The 19686-nt window shown below is 38.8% G+C and overlaps 1 protein-coding gene across 4 annotated transcripts; it reads right to left on the bottom strand.

Annotated features, from left to right (window-relative positions):
• Positions 1-743: 743 nt before the first annotated feature.
• On the bottom strand, positions 744-14534 carry LOC135114961 (uncharacterized). 4 transcript variants are annotated; one of them, XM_064031281.1, is made up of 5 exons: positions 9499-10061; positions 6697-6891; positions 5255-5404; positions 3405-3501; positions 744-2584 (listed from the first exon to the last, which is right to left on the bottom strand). In XM_064031281.1, the coding sequence occupies exons 1-4, from the start codon at positions 9523-9525 to the stop codon at positions 3424-3426; spliced, it is 450 nt and encodes a 149-aa protein (XP_063887351.1). In that variant the 5' UTR covers positions 9526-10061; the 3' UTR covers positions 744-2584; positions 3405-3423. The 4 variants fall into 4 exon arrangements, with proteins under 4 accessions (XP_063887351.1, XP_063887350.1, XP_063887347.1 ...); XM_064031280.1 differs by lacking the exons at positions 3405-3501; positions 9499-10061 and adding an exon at positions 14279-14534; XM_064031277.1 differs by lacking the exons at positions 3405-3501; positions 9499-10061 and adding an exon at positions 14106-14156.
• Positions 14535-19686: the final 5152 nt, after the last annotated feature.

The following is a 19686-nucleotide window of genomic DNA, read 5'->3' as shown; positions in this document are numbered from 1 at the left end:
GGTTATTGACAGAGTGAAGTTAAAAGTGTCGTTCATCAACATGTCCTTCAAGAAAGTATAGCTTACGGGCACTGAAAAGCGAAAAAAAAAAAAAAAAGACAAGTCTTAAGAGGGTGAGTAATTTTGACATTGACTTTACATTATGTACTCGTACACAACTAACTTAGCCTACTTTCAAATCATGGTGGGATATTGAAATCTGAATCTCTTAGCAACTGATTCCTCGATAAATATAGGATGTTCCATCACTAATGACTCAATTTCACTATGTACTAATACTATATAAAACTTTGCCAGAAATACTGCACAAAAAAAAAAAAAAAAAAAAAAAATCCACTTACCCCTGATATTACTCCAGTATCAGTGTCACTATTTAACTTGCATATAGTTATTGCTTTGTCTGCTGGTTATTGGCAAAGAGGCGTTGGGAACCCTCAAAAAATAAAGATCTGCCTTGGAGGCAGATCGTTAAAATACGAGCCATCAGGCAGGGCCCAAGCCTCATTGGCTTGGGCCTTGCCTGATGGCTCGTATTTTAACCGCATTGTTTCTAAGGACAAATTTCAAGGATCATAGAGATGAAAAGCCGATTTTGCATTATGCTATTTTCCTATTAATGTTGTGTTATTCTTGTTTTATTATTACAAGATCAAGGAAAGGTCTTAAAACTCATCATTATCACTTGCAGTAAAGCCTATTAAAAGCAGTCAATGATAGGAGCTAGAGATTTAATGAAACAGTAATGCAGTAATGAACGTGTAATCAAACAAATACAAAGCAAGAATTTTGATATCAACTCACACCATATCTGAAGCTGAATCTTAACTCTTAACAACTGTTTGTCCATTTCGTACAATGTCCAGCCCATCACCACCACCACATACACGAATTAAGGCAGAGCCTTCCGATCATTCCATCCTAAAATAACAATAAAGAAAAGCCTACGCCACACTTGTAACGGCATTTACTTAGATAATGGAATTAAAGTATTACCTGAAAATGAAAGAACAATTATCACCGAACTGATACTGATTTTTCTAAGTTTCATGAAAGAAAGAAAGAAAAAAAAAAAAAAAATCACCTAAAAGAAATCTACTGAAATTATGTATGCATTATGGATATAAATTACCGTTTATGGTAAGCGTTGCTTACCATAAAATCAAAGGTAAACGCGTCTTCTGCTGTCCGTCTTTCTCATGTCAGTATTATAACATGTCATGAAAGTGGACTTGAAGACAATCAAATTTACGACGTTCACTTCTAGTTATATTCTTCCGCTATACTTTCAATTGCATCCCAATGCCACGTACTTTGCAGCCCCTTTAAACTCCTGTGCTCCCAGAAGTCCGTTCTTGCATATACAGTAAGGCTTAATTAATGAAAGAAGAGTTTCTCATTTTTTTTTTTTTTTTTAAGAATGTAATAAAGGAGTGTCTTTCCCCCATCTCTCTCTCTCTCTCTCTCTCTCTCTCTCTGGAGCCTTGAAAATGTAACATGTGTACGTGTTATGTTGTTTTGTGGCTCCCAGTGCAACTCCCACGTAACTGCGGCACAATTAAGTCAATCATTGTGGCTCCCAGTGTAACACGCGATACCACGTGACCTCAGTTTGCTGCGCTATTAACTCAATCAATGAAACCAATGTAGCTCATCTTGCCCTGGTGAGGAGGGTACTCTTGGAAGGCAGCTCTTTAAACATCCACCAAACACGAAGCAACTAAGATCAGATAGCTGTATGGAGCATAGACCTTAAAGATCCAACGATGGCAAACTGAGAATACTTGACACATATAACAAAGAAAGACTCAAAGAGCGTAAATGAGGATAAATATTCCAGATACAATTTCTTAAAGATCCAAAAGATGTACGAGTGTAATAACACAGTTAACACTTGGTACATACAGCTTAAAGTTCCATATAGCGTAAAGAGTGCAAACTGCCATGAGTGCTCAAAACATACATTTTAAAATGTAAGGAGCGTGTAATGAGGCAGAATATATCCTCACGAAATGTAACTTTTTAAAGATCCAGAGAAAGTATAACAAAAGAGAATAATTACTCACGAAATACAAAATACACAGTAAAGATGCACAGCCTCTGCAAGATCCGTGTATACTGAGATAAGATACGAATTCAAGACATACACATAGGTTTTTAAAGATCCAGAGAGCTTACATTGATAGCAGTACTATGTGTATGCTTGCTTCCAAGGTTAAGATGATACACGTAGATAGGCATACTGGGCCTTGAAAATACAACCATAACATAATATTTAATAATACCTATTTGAATATACAGCACTTCATCCTGTTATAATGTAAAGAATACTGTTATTAGTGAAGGGTTTCTTTTATGCATCTTCACGAGTACAAACTCCTCTGCGTCAGTTACTTTTTCGTGCGGGAAGCAACAAGCTACTGCCGAAGCAGTGGGCGGAGAAAGAAGGCGCGTGAGTCCCTTAGAAGTTATGGCCAAAGGGGAACTGCGGTGGGAAAGCGAAGAACTTGGGAAACTGGAAGGCTTGCTGGAAGGCTTGGTTCTGACGGAAGATCTGCTGCTGGAGTTCTTGTTGCTGCCGGAAGATCTGGTGAGAAAAGACATATCAGAGCTTGTTCGACACGAACATTTCGTAACCATATTTCTTACATTGAACTGACTTCATTCCCTATTAGACATAATTTCTCCCAAACATCAGACGAAGGTGATATCAATAAATATTTCTTAAGGAAGTATTCATATAGGGCAATACATATTTGAAAAGGCACACAACTCATCAGACACCATTTCAAAACATGAGACAAAATAAAATACAAAGAAATACATTAGAAAAAAAAAAAAATAAATAAATAATATATATATATATATATATATATATATATATATATATATATATATATATATATATATATATATATATATATATATATATATATATATAAGGTATTTCAACATACTCCACAATGAAAAGACACCCAGCTCCTCAGGAACCGTAAGACACTTTCTGGACACGAGATGAGGAACACGTGAAAGAATACGTTTGTAAGAAATTCTCGTACATTAATTGGTTATCACATATTTTAAAACAAAAAGCCCACAGCTCGTCAAAGAGCTTTTCAAGACATGAGGCGAAGAAACAACCAAGAAATACCTGAGTGAAGCATTTTTAAAGGACAAGGCTTCTAGGGATTGAAATCTATACAGTAGGGTTAGGGTTGACGTAAGGAAGTAGGACAGAAAAGTTAAGGAGTATTACAGGGATAACGAGACGGTAATACTGTTTCATGCACTATCTTGTTATACTGTTACGGGAAGAGCGACGAAAAAAGTGACAAGGAAGAGCGGGTAGAGGCAAAAGAAAAATGCATCAGAAGTTAGTAATACTTTTGATCAAATATTTCACGTACTATTTTCCTGGTGCTGGTGCTAGAAGTGCAGCAGTCTGGCAGGATGCAGGAGAGAGGGTGAAGGCAGGTGGAAGAAACTCGGCAAGGAATGGAAAAGCTGGAGGGAATTAAGACTGGAGATAAGAAGAGAGATGAGCAAGAGGGTGAAAGTGGAGATAAAAGGTAAAACGAAGAGAAGAGAGGTGAGGAAAGGTGAGGGATTTTGATGAATGAATAATTAATCACAGAATGCAAAAAAACGGTAATTAGGAAGGAATATAAGAGGAGAGATGAATGTAAGGGGGCTGAACATCAAGTGAAGACTACGTGAAGTGAGCTGAGGAGTGGTGGAAGAGACGATTTGTAATGAACGAATACATAGCGAATAAAAAAAAGAAACTATCGGATATTCAGAGGAGAAGAAAGAGAGATATGAAGATAAGGCGAAGTGAAGTGAGAAGAGAGGTGACGGATCATCGCGAGTAAAAATAAAGTTAAAGATAATCAATATGGAAGATCAGAAGAGAGGAAGGGAAAAAATTAAAGAAATGTCAAGTGAGGAGTAAAAGACATAACTTCATGCACCACTGGATGCAGCGACCAGACGTTAGAGTTTGGGATGCAAAGGAATTTAAAAAAGATATCATTCTTATCAAAATATACCCTATACCAAAGCGACACTTGTTCTTCCTCTCACTTCTTCATCTGTAAGAGAAATCAAGGTGCACCAGACTGGGTTCCCTCGACCATATTGACACTGAACGTACAGAAGGTCGTTTTCACGTCATATTTTTGCTTCCTTTACTTTCACGTCACTTGATCTTACAGTTTAACCTTATTGTAGTCCCTTTATAACATGACCTCCTTGTGACCTGTTTATGAGACCTCTTGGTGACCTCTTTAAATCATGACCGTGACCTTTTCACATGACCTCTATAACGTGACCTCTTTGTAACATATTTAGAAGATAACCTATCAGCCTCAGAGACAAATTTCTCAAATCACTTTACAAGGAAAATGTATATTTTAACTACATATTAGAAAGAGTAAAATGTTGATAGGAACAAAGATGAATAATGGTAATAATAAAATTGACCACATACTTTTGTTGTTTCCTTCCAAACTCATAAATATTAGAAATTAAAATTATTGTAAAACTCAAGACTCAATATCATCACATGATAATCAGTAATGGTGTAAAGATGACACATTTGCTTCTGCATAATAGTAATAAACAGTTTGTGAATTAGTGTAGGCGTCCAGGTGAGGTGTTAAGTGTGTCAAGGGCGACACTCAAGGGGAGGAGATGAAGAGAAACAAGAAAAAGAAATTGTGACTCTAATATATATGAGAAACGCGGATGTTGATGCATAAGGAGAGAGAGAGAGAGAGAGAGAGAGAGAGAGAGAGAGAGAGAGAGAGAGAGAGAGAGAGAGAGAGAGAGAGAGAGAGAGAGAGAGAGAGAGAGAGAGAGAGAGAGAGAGAGAGAGAGAGAGAGAGAGGAGCTTGGAACTGTTGGTTTGGAATTCCTTATTTTTTCTCTCTTTTCTACTATCATATTTTTATGTATAGAAAAAATAAAAAAAAACTTACTCAGAAAGTGGAGAATATTACTATCTTATTTTTCAGTCACCTCGTTACTCCTTACTTTTCTCCTCCTCCTCCTACTGTTACTACTACTCCTCCTGCTGCTGCTGCTACTACTACTACTACTACTACTACTACTACTACTACTACTACTACTACTACTACTACTACTACTACTACCACTACTATCCCTTCTTTCTCAATAAAGACATATAAGCCTTTAGGAGCTAGTTGCCTCCCTCTCAATCTCCCCTGAGATGTATGAACACCAGCAGAGTTCTCACCTGCTCCTGCGTTTCCTGGATAGAGTCCTGAGCGACCTTGGCGGCGGCATCAGCGGCTCTCCTGCACGTCTCCAGAGCAGCGGCGGCGTTCTGCTGAGGGGGATCTGACTCCGCCTCTATTTGGCCGCCGGGAGATTGTCTGTAACTGATCTGATGTGTGGAAGAGAGAGAGAGAGAGAGAGAGAGAGAGAGAGAGAGAGAGAGAGAGAGAGAGAGAGAGAGAGAGAGAGAGAGAGCTAATTGTATATCAACATACATATATCTCAAGAAGTGGAAGATATCTTGTAAAAAATATAATAAATAATAAACATGTAAAGTTATTATCGACTTTTCTCAGTTTGCTTTGATGTTCTTCAGCCGTCTGCAGCCTTCTACGAAACAATAATCCAGAATAATTTCTTTGTGATGCTGCACTACAGATAAACAAATTATCTAATAAAAAGAACTTAACAATAGAAGCTACTAAATCCTTCCCTTATTTATACTTGTAACCTAATTCAGTGTAATAAAAGAACTTGGCGGGTGCTAAGTTTAGATCTCAAGTCAGGATATAGGGAGGACAAGACTGTTGGCGTACTCGGAATGATGTGCGCAACCAATCATTCTCCCAGCCCAGTGCCTACGTCAGTCCTGTTACGTCTCTTGAAAAAGAGTTAATAAATTCGAACAAACAAACAATACCTGATAATGATAATGACTGGTACATATTTTAGCTACAAAATATAAATTAATTTATTAAAATTCACGACTATTTCTCTAATTTTAGCTACATCATATATTTTCTTAGATTCAAAGATGTAAGTAAATAATTTTAAAACCAAGGCATGTAGTACCTGCTGCCAAACGTAAAAAAAAAAAAAAAAAAAAAAAAAAAACAGCTTACGATGACTTCTGCCAGACGTACGATTTTGTTGTATTTTAACACTTAAGCTACTTTATTTCTCCTCAGCTTACTAACAGAAGTGCCTGGTGCAAGTCTAGAGTATAATTTCGAAAGATGAAGACCGAATAGTTAAATCATTGTTGATGTTTTGTTGTAGAGAGTGTGTGTGTGTGTGTGTGTGTGTGTGTGTGTGTGTGTGTGTGTGTGTGTGTAGCGGCAGCGAATAGCAAATAAAAGAAAATAAAAAGCATAAATCCCATTGTCAAGAAAAAAAAGTCAATGGATAACGAATAGATGATTTAATGAATAGGTAAACAAGCGCAGGAAGAAACAAACAAATACACAGGTATATAAATAGATAAAAACAAACAAACAAACAAATAAGTAAATGAAGAAATAAAAGAACAAATGAATCAAATAAAAGATTATGAAAAAAAACCACTTCTGAATGGGTTGATAAATTTAGTCAACGCTGCCTGCCCTTACACGATGAAATAAATAAATAAATAAAGTCTGTTGCTTAAATAAATAAAAATCCTAATGAACGCAATATACTCACTTTGACAGAGTTTCCTTCAGGGTCTAAGTACGCACACTCTCCTTTGATAGTACCGTCTGGCTCCGTGACCTGGCTCTGCGCTGCGCCACTCCTGGATGAGAACACCTGGGCATGCGCCACCCCAGCCTCCACCTCCGTCTGTGTGAAGGCGAGGAGGCTCCCCAACACCACCACTACTGCTCGTGTGCACGCCATCTGTCGGGAAGGGAGGGATCATGGAGATTATTTTTTTCTCGGGGAGGTTTGAAAGAGATTGATTGATTGGCACATCGAGCCGTAATAATTGGGTACATAACAAGCGAATAGAAGAAAATAAGGGAAGTTGCAAGAAGCCATCTATACGTGGCAATCCCTATGATAATATGGCAAAGGTTCAGAGGAAAAAGTAAGGGCAAAGGCATAAAAGTGCTTTTATGCTTCTATCTAGGTTAAGGAAGAGGAGAAAGGGATAGAGTGGACAGGAATAAATATTAAAAAATAGAAACGAAGAGACGAAAAAAAAAAAATTATGGATGTTAATGGTAAGGACTGAAGAGAGAGAGAGAGAGAGAGAGAGAGAGAGAGAGAGAGAGAGAGAGAGAGAGAGAGAGAGAGAGAGAGAGTAAAAAAAAGGCGATATCTAAATAAACAGATAAAATTTCATATATATATATATATATATATATATATATATATATATATATATATATATATATATATATATATATATATATATATATATATATATTAGTGTTTATTGACATCACCTAATCATAATAATGTGATATCAAAATTTAATTAAAATTTCACAATTGTATAATAATAATGGTCAATACGAAATAATTTAACACGCAAACAACTTGCACAGTGTTTAGACAGACGGACGACAGTTACAACATCCTAGACAGACGGACGACAGTTACAACATCCTTGACACACACACACACACACACACACACAAACTTTCAGGCCATGTATGAAAGCTGAGTATCTTCAGCCACTGCGCAGCTCTTATCAGACCGCGGCGCCATTTGACGTCGGCAGCGTGACGACCCAAGTGGTGGGGCGTGGAGGAGGAGGAGGAGGAGGAGGTGATGCTGCTAAACGTGACTCATCACAACGGAAACGCAAGGTCTCTTAAGTAAAGAAGAAAGGAACTGATAAATCTATGATATAACAAAAAACCTTTTCACACAGATTTTTCTTAAAGGCTTTTCTTTTCTTTTTCCTATCTCAACCTTGATGGCTTTCATGTAATTTTTTTTTAGAAGAAATAAACAACTCGATAAGTTTTCATATATTATCTTTATTGACAATGTTTCCTGGATACTTTTCTTAAAGGAGGGAATCTATTCAAATGACTCATTGATATTTTCTTTATTTTCGATGTTTCTCAGCTGGATTTTATTTATTTATTTATTTTATTTTATTTTATTTACTTATTTATTTTTTTTTCAAAAGAGGAGTGTGTTTCAAGGGATAATTTTTCTTTTTCTTTCTTGCGCATACTACAGGTGCAAGATTGTTGTGCATATTTTCTCTCTCCCCTCCGTGTCTCTGCATCACAACAGTACATTACCATCACCTTAGAGTCACGCACACCATCTTATTACTCTGTCTAAGGCGCCACAAAAAAAGATAAGTAGAAAAGTAAGCAGGAGTTGTCACAGTCTCAAATATTTGTGACACACTCGCACAGTTTCCTGTGACGCATTAGATAGTCGAGGAAAGTCATGCTCAAGTGGTCGACGTTCCACTGGCCAGACACACATTGCTGGTCCATAAGAGAATCATCACACGGCCGGGAAATATCCGCTTACTAGTAATCCCTAACATTAAACTGGCAGTTGATTATTTCGATAGTTTTCGTAGCAAGTTTAGATTGTCGTTGCACTTTCGTAATGATCATGAAATTCATGTACAGTTGTCCCAAGAAGCGATGTCGCAAACCGCAGTGAGTTTCATGCCCATTAATCAAATAGGAATCGATTTAAGATCTAAAGAGCTATTTTGTACGAGTATCACGAGTCTCACAAATACCAAGAAGAACAGAGAATATGATAAGTGCAAGCAATTACCAGATATTGCTCTTCGATCAAAAACATTTCATTGAGAAACATAATTATCTTGAGATACTGTTCATACGAGGACTGTTTCAGTTATATATTAAATATTACCTGTTAGCGATGGAATAATAAACTAAAAAGGTGAGAATATTAAATGAAAGAAACATTACTGCGTATGGTAAATAAAAAGTTTTGTTGTGTATAGTGAAAGAATGAATAAGATTAAAGAAAAACAGCTGGCCTTAGCTGAGGAAAAGCACGTAACTTCAGCTAACATTATACATGGAAACAAAATGAGGATTAAGAGAGACATGCCAGGCAGCCTCATAACAAGAGAGACATGCCAGGCAGCCTCATAACATGCATGTGAGGAAATTGAAGTAATGATAAGATTTCAGACGAGGAAGGTTAACAACGCTCTAGGAAGTTTGTATACTCGTAATATGAACAAGGGTCAAAATTAAGATAATGCACCAAGAATTAGAACGAATTAGAAGAACGAAACGTTCAAGATATCATGAGAAGTGTACATTATGAAATTTACAACATTGTAATATTCAACGCTGCAAACATCGTGAAAATATTAATCAGGAAGTTTACATTATATTACTAAATGTTGCAGATATCACTTAAATGTGCAGTAGAACGGCTGCATTATAATCATCATACAATGTCATGAAAATACAGGTTTTAAAGTTTACTCAATTACGTATATCAACTCAAGGTTGAAGGCACTGTGAAAAATTTCACGCATTACCGGACCAACAAAAGACATGGCGGCCATGAGGAATCGAGCTGGTGAAACTTGAGGCAGAAAGTATACTGCGACTCATCGCCGAGATGCTTTCCTATTTCCCTCTCGGCCAATGACGTCACTTTCAGTTTCTTCCTTATTCCCTCCTGTAACTATTAGTCTTTCCCGCCACTCTCACTCCTATTCACCATCCTCTCTCTACTTTTTTAATTTCCTCCATGGTACACCGTGCTGCCGGTGATGTCACCTCGTGCATCCAGACTGAAGTGTTCTTTCTGTTGCATCTCAACTGTGCCACCAACGAACACGTCTATGATAAGCAGCGCCATCTGATCCCGTTGTTGTGACCTGCTAAATCATATCACTGAATCTCTTATAGTGAACGGATGCTGAATTAGAGAGGAAATAAAGACATTTTCATGGCAACTTTAACTCGTTTTCATAAAAGTCGGTAAACTTGATCAATACTGCACGCTTCCAGCACCACAGACTGTTCTCCCACGCCCCCACTGCCCGCCGGACACGTCCACAGTGCCTGCCCACCAGCCAAATACAGCAGCTGCACGTCCTCATTTCCCAGCTTCCCACCCACTGCACTTGGAAACACGCGTCTCTCTCTCTCTCTCTCTCTCTCTCTCTCTCTCTGGGAAAAAAAAAGTTACAAGACCAAAGCTATTTACAAATATAACAATTGTAATAAAAGTTATACATGAATATATTTTAAATGCATCATCATGATAATCTGCAGCGGACACGAAGCAGAAGCAGCAACAGCAGACTAACTGGAACATTCAAGGCCACTGAGGGAAGATTTAATTAAAACAATACTCTCTAGTAGGTAAAGAAAACGAGTCTGGACGCGGCTGAAGGGCAAACTGTCACCTCCATTCTTGTCTCTTTCCTTCACGTCCAGATAAGATTTAGGTGAGTGAGGACGTAAATGCGATGTCCTTTGTGGACTGTCGACGGACACGAGGCAGCATTACTCCTCCTGTGTCCTTTATGACCTACCCTTAATTTCTTGATGTTTGCACACGAATGAGAGAGAGAGAGAGGTCGTAGGAAAACTCAGGTAGAAAGATTACGGTACTTACGGCACTAGATTTTCTTACGCTTCAACTCCTTCAAAAATTGTCTTCTCACAAAGGAAAACTTACAGACTTACAGTCGAAGTGTTGGGTAAGTTTTGCAAAGAATCAGAACAACGAAAGATACCCGAAGAAGACTTTAGGTGCTAACCCATGACACTTGGGAAACACTGAAAAGAAGAAAAGACCTCAAGAGTATGCTACTTGTAGACAGACTGGAACACAGTGCCTCCAAGACAGGTAGGCAGATGGGCAGGAAGACGAGTGGTTTACGAACAACACTTTCCTGAATGGTATCAAGACGCTAGTGATAATAAATTGTCAACTTGTTTTTCATTAATTTTCTCTTCGACTTTTTGGGGTGGCAACCTTAATTTTTTCCCTTTTCGCCCCTTGGCCAGTACCCTAAACATGTGAAAAAAGTATATACGTGAGAAAATTAAATAATAGAGTGGGATTCATGAAAGCAGATGAGCAAGTGAAAATATTAACCAAATCTGTATTTCACTTCCTCTCTCGTGAAAAAAAAGAAAAAAAAAGAGAAAGGTGAGGAATTAATGTAGTCTTCGGTCACTCGCCGTTTCATTGCGCGTTGAGTTTAAAAAAAAAGTAAATTTAAGAAAATCTGGAAGAGATGGGATTGTTTTGTTTTCTTTTCTTTTAACCTCCTTGGTATAAATAAATATTTCTCAGAGAAGTCTTTTTTTTTTTAAACCATCACCATGTGCACACCACCACCACCACTACCCCCACTATCATTACTACCATCTCTGGGTAGCCTGCAAGCACGCATGTGTGTGTGTGTGTGTGTGTGTGTGTGTGTGTGTGTGTGTGTGTGTGTGTAAGACGCGACGCAAAAAAAGAGGAAAAACTGGGAGTGAAGTTAGCTGGCTGCAGAAGGCAAAACAGTCAATGAAAGCAAGAAAAAAAAAAAGTAAAGAAAACAATTTACATCAACGCACCGCACGAAAAAAAAAACGAAAAAAAAAAACGAACGGAAAGATTTTGCAGTTATGAGTGCATTAGGTTTATTTTACCAAATGTGGTTCGTTCTCTTCCTTCAGTGATTGCAAAATGCTCGAGAACTTTGTTTCATCTTTCGACGTATTTCTGCTCCTATACTCCAAAAATCATAAAAATGTTCGATGCTATTTTTTGACAGCATGACACACTTATGGTCCCTCATTCCTGTAATGAAGAAAAGTTCGATAATCCTCACTGCCTATACAATTATTTCTACTCTCATTCCAGGAAGCGAAAGACCTAGATATCAAATGCTCTATATTTTCATAAAAGATACGAAATATTTTTGCTCTCTTACCAGAGATCACAATAATGCTCGATTTTTTTTTTCTTTTTGGCATTACGACATTTTTCCGCTTTCTTATTTCATGGAAGGCAAAATGTTCGATAGTTTTCTTCGGCAGTACAACACGTTACTCCCTAAAGACCCTGCGATAACCTTCCAACAGACGAATAGCAAGACCATGAAACCATTACACCCCCACAATTACCTTCGATAAGAGTCATAATGAGAGAGAAATTCAAGGGCAAGATAATGATAAGTTGTTTACTTCACGGGGGACCAAAGTCATCATCGTCATCATTAGTAGTACCACCGCCACCATCATCACCACGGTACTACTACCATTATCATCTCCACCTCCATCATCATCAACGTCACACTCTGTTCCTGAGAGAGAGAGAGAGAGAGAGAGAGAGAGAGAGAGAGAGAGAGAGAGAGAGAGAGAGAGAGAGAGAGAGAGAGAGAGAGAGAGAGAGAGAGAGAGAGAAAGTATTATAACAAGGACACCTGAGTGGATGGTCATTACAGGTGTCGTCAAACAAGTCACTCCTGCTTGTGTTTCTATTCTCTCTCTCTTTTCAACCAATTAGTGAGCTAAAAATTGAACCTCTGACATATAGTGCTCATTACACGTCATCATATTACTACATACACATTACTGAAAACAATGCCTAAAAAAGCTCAAAAACTACAAGAAAAAATAGTGAAAAAAATATGAATAAATGAACGTTACTGAAAAAAAAATCTTTAAATGTCAACAAATGTTACTAAAAATATTACTGAAAAAAAACAAGTAAATAAATTACTTAATGATTTTAAAAGAATAAGTGAATAAGTTTATTGAATGTAAAATTGTTGCTCTCTCTCTCTCTCTCTCTCTCTCTCTCTCTCTCTCTCTCTCTCTCTCTCTCTCTCTCACCCGCTTCTCACGCAGCCAGTAACTGTGTGTGACTTTCCTTTCCTTCCTCCATCATCACGGTTTTCCTCCTCTCTCTTCCTCCATCCACCCACCTCTTCCTCTCTTTTTACCTCAGTCATTATTTTTCTCCTCCTCTTCCTTCTTTCAACCATCCATCAATCTATTTTTACTTCTTATGCATCTTTTCCCGTGTTCTTTACCTCCTTTTCCCTCAACCTTATCTATTTCTATTCACACTTATGTTGACTAATCCTTCTCTTGTTTCCCTCACCTCTTCCTCCCATTCATCTTTCCTTCTTTCTTTTCTTTCTCCATCGCTCTCTCTTTCTCCTTACTTTCATCTCTCCCTCTTCCTTTTGCTGCCCTACTAACGGTACCACAGAAAGAGAGAGAGAGAGAGAGAGAGAGAGAGAGAGAGAGAGAGAGAGAGAGAGAGAGAGAGAGAGAGAGAGAGAGAGATATTCGGGGAGGGAAATAGAGGTGACGAATGTGCAAGCCTAACGTACATTTCATCTCTCTCTCTCTCTCTCTCTCTCTCTCTCTCTCTCTCTCTCTCTCTCTCTGTCACGGCACGGAATGGCAAGCAAGTGAAACGAGTGACAACAATAACAAAATATAGTTTTAGTAAAGATAATAATAGTCAGAGATAGTCACATTAGAGGTTTCGTTGGACTATTATTAGATTGTGTAAGAAAAACGTGAGAGGACGTGGCGAAAGGGAGGGGCTATAACACGTGTGTGTGTGTGTGTGTGTGTATGTGTGTGTGTGGTCACTTTCACACTAAAAGAAAATTACCGTCCCTTCGGCCTGTTATCTCTCTCTCTCTCTCTCTCTCTCTCTCTCTCTCTCTCTCTCTCTCTCTCTCTCTCTGTCTGTCTGTCTGTCACCCATTATCTCGCTGGATGCCTTCTCACCCTCTCTCACACCCTAATATTTGTCATTATCTCTCTCCCCCTCCAGAACATTTGTGCGCTCCCTCCTAGTTCGCACTTTCACTTTCCTTTACCATTACAACATTCCTAGACTTTAGTTCACCTTAGGTTAGATTAGAAATACATGACGGTGACTGGAAACATGAATAAAACACACACACACACACACACACACAGGCGCGCGCAATTCATGAAGCTGGAAGTTCTTCGTCATGGATAACACACTGCATTAAATAACATTATGACTACTATCTCATGGTGTCACAGTAACTAAATCTCCTCATAAAATAGTGACACTGGAAGTTCTCGAGAGACTGGGTGCCTGTCCTTGAAGCGGTCTAGAGGTGTGGGATCCGATCAATACCTGGAAAGCAGATGTCTCTTTCTCCGTCTCGATCATAGTCACTTTGTCAGGCAGAACAACACGATCCTTAATGTATGTCTCGCCCAAAAAGGATCTCAGGACTTTTAAGAATGTCACGACACAAGTAGAGAGAAGCAGACAAACGCGTGAGACAGTAGGAACAGGGAACTTACCGTCGAGAACTGCTGGCGAGGGAGAGACGAACTGTTGTGCCTGACTCCGCTTGGTTCCTCTGTTTATGGCAGCGACTCAACTCCGTTGCCAGACACCACATGCACCTTCACCACGCACTCGACCAGTACGATTATCTACATATGCAATGCGTGATGTAGTGTAGGAATGCGTGCTGAGTGTCGGTGTGTAGGTGTGGGTGTGTTATTGGGTGTGGCTAGGCCGGGATGATGGTGCTGTGTGTTCGTGTTTGGGATGATAATGAGCAACAGGTTGTAGTGAGTAACTGAGGTGCTGGTGGGACACGTCAGCCTATGTTAGGTGCTTCACAGCGGTGTCTGGAAGATGCGTGTGTGTTTTGATGTATTTGCCAAGAGAGAGAGAGAGAGAGAGAGAGAGAGAGAGAGAGAGAGAGAGAGACTGATTGATTATATTTATTGGTCTTTTCATATAGTACAACTGTAAAAAATACACAAGCTGCCTATGGTCAAATTGATAAGAGGTGTGCTACGGCAGCGAAACCGAGGTCACCACATCGCAATCCAGAGAGAGAGAGAGAGAGAGAGAGAGAGAGAGAGAGAGACTAAGCGTAATAAACCACTATAATGCAAGCAAGAATAAAAGAGACTAAACATGAAAAAGAACAATGTAAAAGCAGACCCTAATCATAACTACAATCGCAAGCTGCACAAGTATTGAGCAAAAACACGACCATGAATTACACGTTGCATAACTCAGGAACAAATCAAGGTCAGTGTAGACGGGCTGTAGCACTGAACTCGCATAGAACAAACATTCCAGACAGGAGGGTCACGCCTTGAGAACCACACACACACACACACACACACACAAACACATACCATAATTAAGTTGACAACTATGAGTACCTCAGTATTTATTTCTCTTGATCTCGATGATATTACTGTGGTTATCTAGTGAGGGACGAGGATAACCAAACAGCAACAGATCTTGAGATCCTTGTATGGCTACTTGGGAACTAATGTCAATTAATGGTTAAAAGGATATGATCACATAGAGGAGGAGGGCAGAGTGGGAGGAGGACGAGGACGAGGAGGAAAACGAGAGGTGTATGGAAGGGATAAGAGATAGCATGCAGGACGTTTAGGGTAACGAGGAAAGAGGTGAATGAGTAAGGGAAAGATGGAAGGGGGAAAATAGAAATATCATGCTGGAAGGAGAAGGAGAAGACCAAGGACATGGACAAGGACAAGAGATTTATGGAAGAGATACTCGGAAGAGATAGCTTACAATGAGAGAAGGAGTGATGGGGGGAAGGAAAGGAGAAAACAACATAGATATCTTGTTTGGAGGAGGAGGATGACGAGGACGAGGAGTGAGAAGCGCGTGGAAGGAGGTAAAGGACTGCATGTAGTGACTGAAGGAGTGAGTGAGTAAGGGAAGAGGAAAATAAAGAACTTGTTTCATGACAGGAATATAAAATACATTTGAGCTCACCTACACTTCACCTTGCCTTATCTTATACATCGTCTTGCCGCCACGACTGGCACGAGACGCATCGCCCCAGGCAGTTACCAAAAAACTTCGTTTTTTTAATTTTTTTTAAATTTTGATCTATCCATGACCTCTTACTTGTCTGTTTGTGTATATATAGTTGTGCGACAGTCAGTAATATGCTGCATTGATATATATAAATATTCTTATAGATTCTTAATTTTGTCAACATTTTAGCTAGTTTCTTCTTTTCTGATAAGATTCACAGTGCACATCGCGGAAGAGTCTGCCATCTTTTCATCTCTCTCTCTCTCTCTCTCTCTCTCTCTCTCTCTCTCTCTCTCTCTCTCTCTCTCTCTCTCTCTCTCTCAATTAATGTGTTTCCTTTCATTTGATTCTTTTTTCCCGTAGATTCTTTTTTTAATCCCTATCACTTAGCTTCCTCTGTTGAATTAGAATGGGACAGATAAGTGAGAAGGGCAATAGGGAAGCTGAGGCAGGAGTATTGCTTTACGCTGTAGCTGTAAAGCTACAGCGTATACCCAACACATTATACTCGCATAATTACGAGTATGTACCGACTTAAGCCCACGCTATTCTTTATCAGCTGTTTCCTCATAATACCTTCTCCAGCCTGCATCCTTCTCTAGCAGTCATCCTCATCCAGTAATCCTGCACTAGTGATCCTCCAACACTCACTTACCGATCCTCACACCCTGGCACCATCCCTTTAGCCTCTTCCTCATCATCTGCTGCCTCATCCAGTCATCTCTATCCCTACTCCTTCACTCATCTACTTATCCTTAAACCCTGCCATCCTTCTTTCATTCGCCCAACTAACACATTTCCCTCATCGTCTGCCGTCTCCATCTTCTCAGCCTCGTCACCTTGCCGTCGGCTGGTCTTGGTAATATATACGAGAGCACTGGTGATCCGGATGGCAACCCAGCGCGGCACGACCTCTGTGGCCTCACAAAATCGCCACATCACTGAACAAAAGGAAAAGCTGCCGCCGGTGCACACAAGCGGAAAAGGGGAAAAAAGGTTGTTGGTTTTAAAAGGTTTGGTCACTGTTTGGTTAATGTCGTTAATGTAATCCTGCGCTCCTGTACGAGTATGCTCGATTATACACTGCTTATCAATACACGAACACACTGCCGCTATAATAACTCGATGGATAAACCCAGATTATGTATATCATGATATAGACAAAATATTTAAAATATAAACTATAATGCATAGTCAAGTAACATATATACTGATTAATATACTTAGGCCGTTTATTGGAATATACAAAACATATACTACTACATACACTTGACTATAAAAAATACTGATACACGATAATTTAATTAAAAAAGAACTAATGATAGTGTAATGAAAAATATTTATACAAATTTAATGATAAATACGCAATATACTGACATAGAATTCTATAAATGCACAATATACTGAAATATATACAGCAGTCTAACACGCGATACACTGATAAACACAGTAACTCAACTATGAAGTGAGCAATATATTACTGATACGAACAGAACGATTAAAGTATGAAACACATAATACAATGATCAGATCACTTAGATAGATATGTAGCAATACAGCAATACTCGCAAATATACAACATAAGGAAATTTGAAATAGAACACAACACACGAAGAATGAAAATTGCTACATGATCTTAAAAAAAAAGATAAATTAATAAAAAAAGATAATAAACAAATAACATTTCAGCCACCGCCCAGTTCGACTCTTGGGAAAAAAAAATAGGTAGGGCAAAATAAAATAAAATAAATCTACATATACGCGCCCGCGCGCGAGCACGCACGTATATGTGTGTGTGTGTGTGTGTGTGTGTGTGTGTGTGTGTGTGTGTGTGTGTGTGTGTGTGTGTGTGTGTATCTATCTATATCTATTTATCTATCTATCTATCTATCTATCTATCTATCTATCTATCTATCTATCTATCTATCTATCTATCTATCTATCTATCTATATATATATATATATATATATATATATATATATATATATATATATATATATATATATATATATATATATATATATATATTGAAAAATTTAGAATGAAAGGAAAAGACGAGCTGGGTAAATCTACAGAGGAACGATCATCTATGAGACCATCTAGACCTTTGTAAAGAAGAAGAAGAAGAAGAAGAAGAAGAAGAAGAAGAAGAAGAAGAAGAAGAAGAAGAAGAAGAAGAAGAAGAAGAAGTAGAAGAAATACTCGTAACTAAATAAAGAAAGAAATGAAGAAAGAAAGAAGGAAAGAAAGAAAAACAAACACAAAGAAAACCCGTATGTATTAAGGCCGAGGATGTTCAGTAAATTAATAGTTAAAAAGAAAAGCTAAACCATGATGACAGAAATTAATGATAAATTTGTCACGTCTTGTTCAAAGGTAGAGAAGTAGTAACCTTGACCTCTTCCATTTGATCTTTGACATTTATTCTGTGTTCCAGCCTAGTCACAAACAGCCTCTTAAGCCCCATGGGGCCGGTGTTTGGTTTTTCCTTTATGTTCCTCAGGGGACAAAGGGAAAGAGGACGGGAGAGGTGTTGCCAAAGCGCACCTCTTCCAAGTAACGCCGCTCCCAGGTGAGGTGAGGCAGCGATCGCTCCTCTAACTTACCGTACCCTTACCGGATCCCTTCGGTCTTCGAGAGTGGTAAGATTGTGTAATGGCGGGGTTAATATATTTTGTGTGAGGTTTAGATTTGTATATTTGTATGTGTGTGAGTAAGTGAAGGCATGAGTTATGATGGTAGAGCATTGTTTTGGTAATGATAATTTGGTATGGTAATTTTAAACAGCCGTTTTAATGCGTAGTTGATTTAGGCTCATTTTTATTTATTTATTTATTTATTTATTTATTTATTTTTTTTATGTAGGAGGGACACTGGCCAAGGATAACAAAAATACAATAAAAAAAATGTCCACTGAAATGCCAGTCCCATAAAAGGGTCGAAGCAGTAGTAAAAAATTGATGGATAAGTGTCTTGAAACCTCCCTCTTGAAGGAATTCAAGTCATAGGAAGGTGGAAATACAGAAGCAGGCAGGGAGTTCCAGAGTTTACCAGAGAAAGGAATGAATGATTGAGAATACTGGTTAACTCTTGCGTTAGAGAGGTGGACAGAATAGGGGTGAGAGAAAGAAGAAAGTCTTGTGCAGCGAGGCCGCGGGAGGAGGGGAGGCATGCAGTTAGCAAGATCAGAAGAGGAGTTAGTATGAAAATAGCTGTAGAAGACAGCTAGAGATGCAACATTGCGGCGGTGAGAGAGAGGCTGAAGACAGTCGGTTAGAGGAGAGGAGTTGATGAGACGAAAAGCTTTTGATTCCATCGTGTCTAGAAGAGCAGTATGAGTGAAAAGCCCCCAGACATGTGAAGCATACTACATACTCGTACATGGACGGATAAGGCCCTTGTACAGAATTAGCAGCTGGGGGGATGAGAAAAACTGGGAGAGACGTCTCAGAACACCTAACTTCACAGAAGCTGTTTTAGCTAGAGATGAGATGTGAAGTTTCCAGTTCAGATTATAAGTAAGGGACAGACCGATGATGTTCAGTGTAGAAGAGGGGGACAGTTGAGTGTCATTGAAGAAGAGGGGATAGTTGTCTGGAAGGTTGTGTCGAGTTGATAGATGGAGGAATTGAATTTTTGAGGCATTGAACAATGCCAGTTTGCTCTGCCCCAATCAGAAATTTTAGAAAGATCAAAAGTCAAGCGTTCTGTGGCTTCCCTGCGTGAAATGTTTACTCGGAGCCTCGGAGTCCCCATCTCGGGAAGGGAACACAAGTGTCCCCAGGTCGGATTGCTCTTCTGGTATCGACCATAAGTGTCTTGACATCCCTCTCAACTTTTTCTTCATTAACTTAAAAAAACATTCGTGGTCTTAGATCTAATTTTCAA

The sequence above is a fragment of the Scylla paramamosain genome, chromosome 28 (assembly GCF_035594125.1).
Source record: "Scylla paramamosain isolate STU-SP2022 chromosome 28, ASM3559412v1, whole genome shotgun sequence".
Taxonomy (NCBI): Eukaryota; Metazoa; Arthropoda; class Malacostraca; order Decapoda; family Portunidae; genus Scylla; species Scylla paramamosain.
This window is presented reverse-complemented; position numbering and strand designations above follow the sequence as displayed.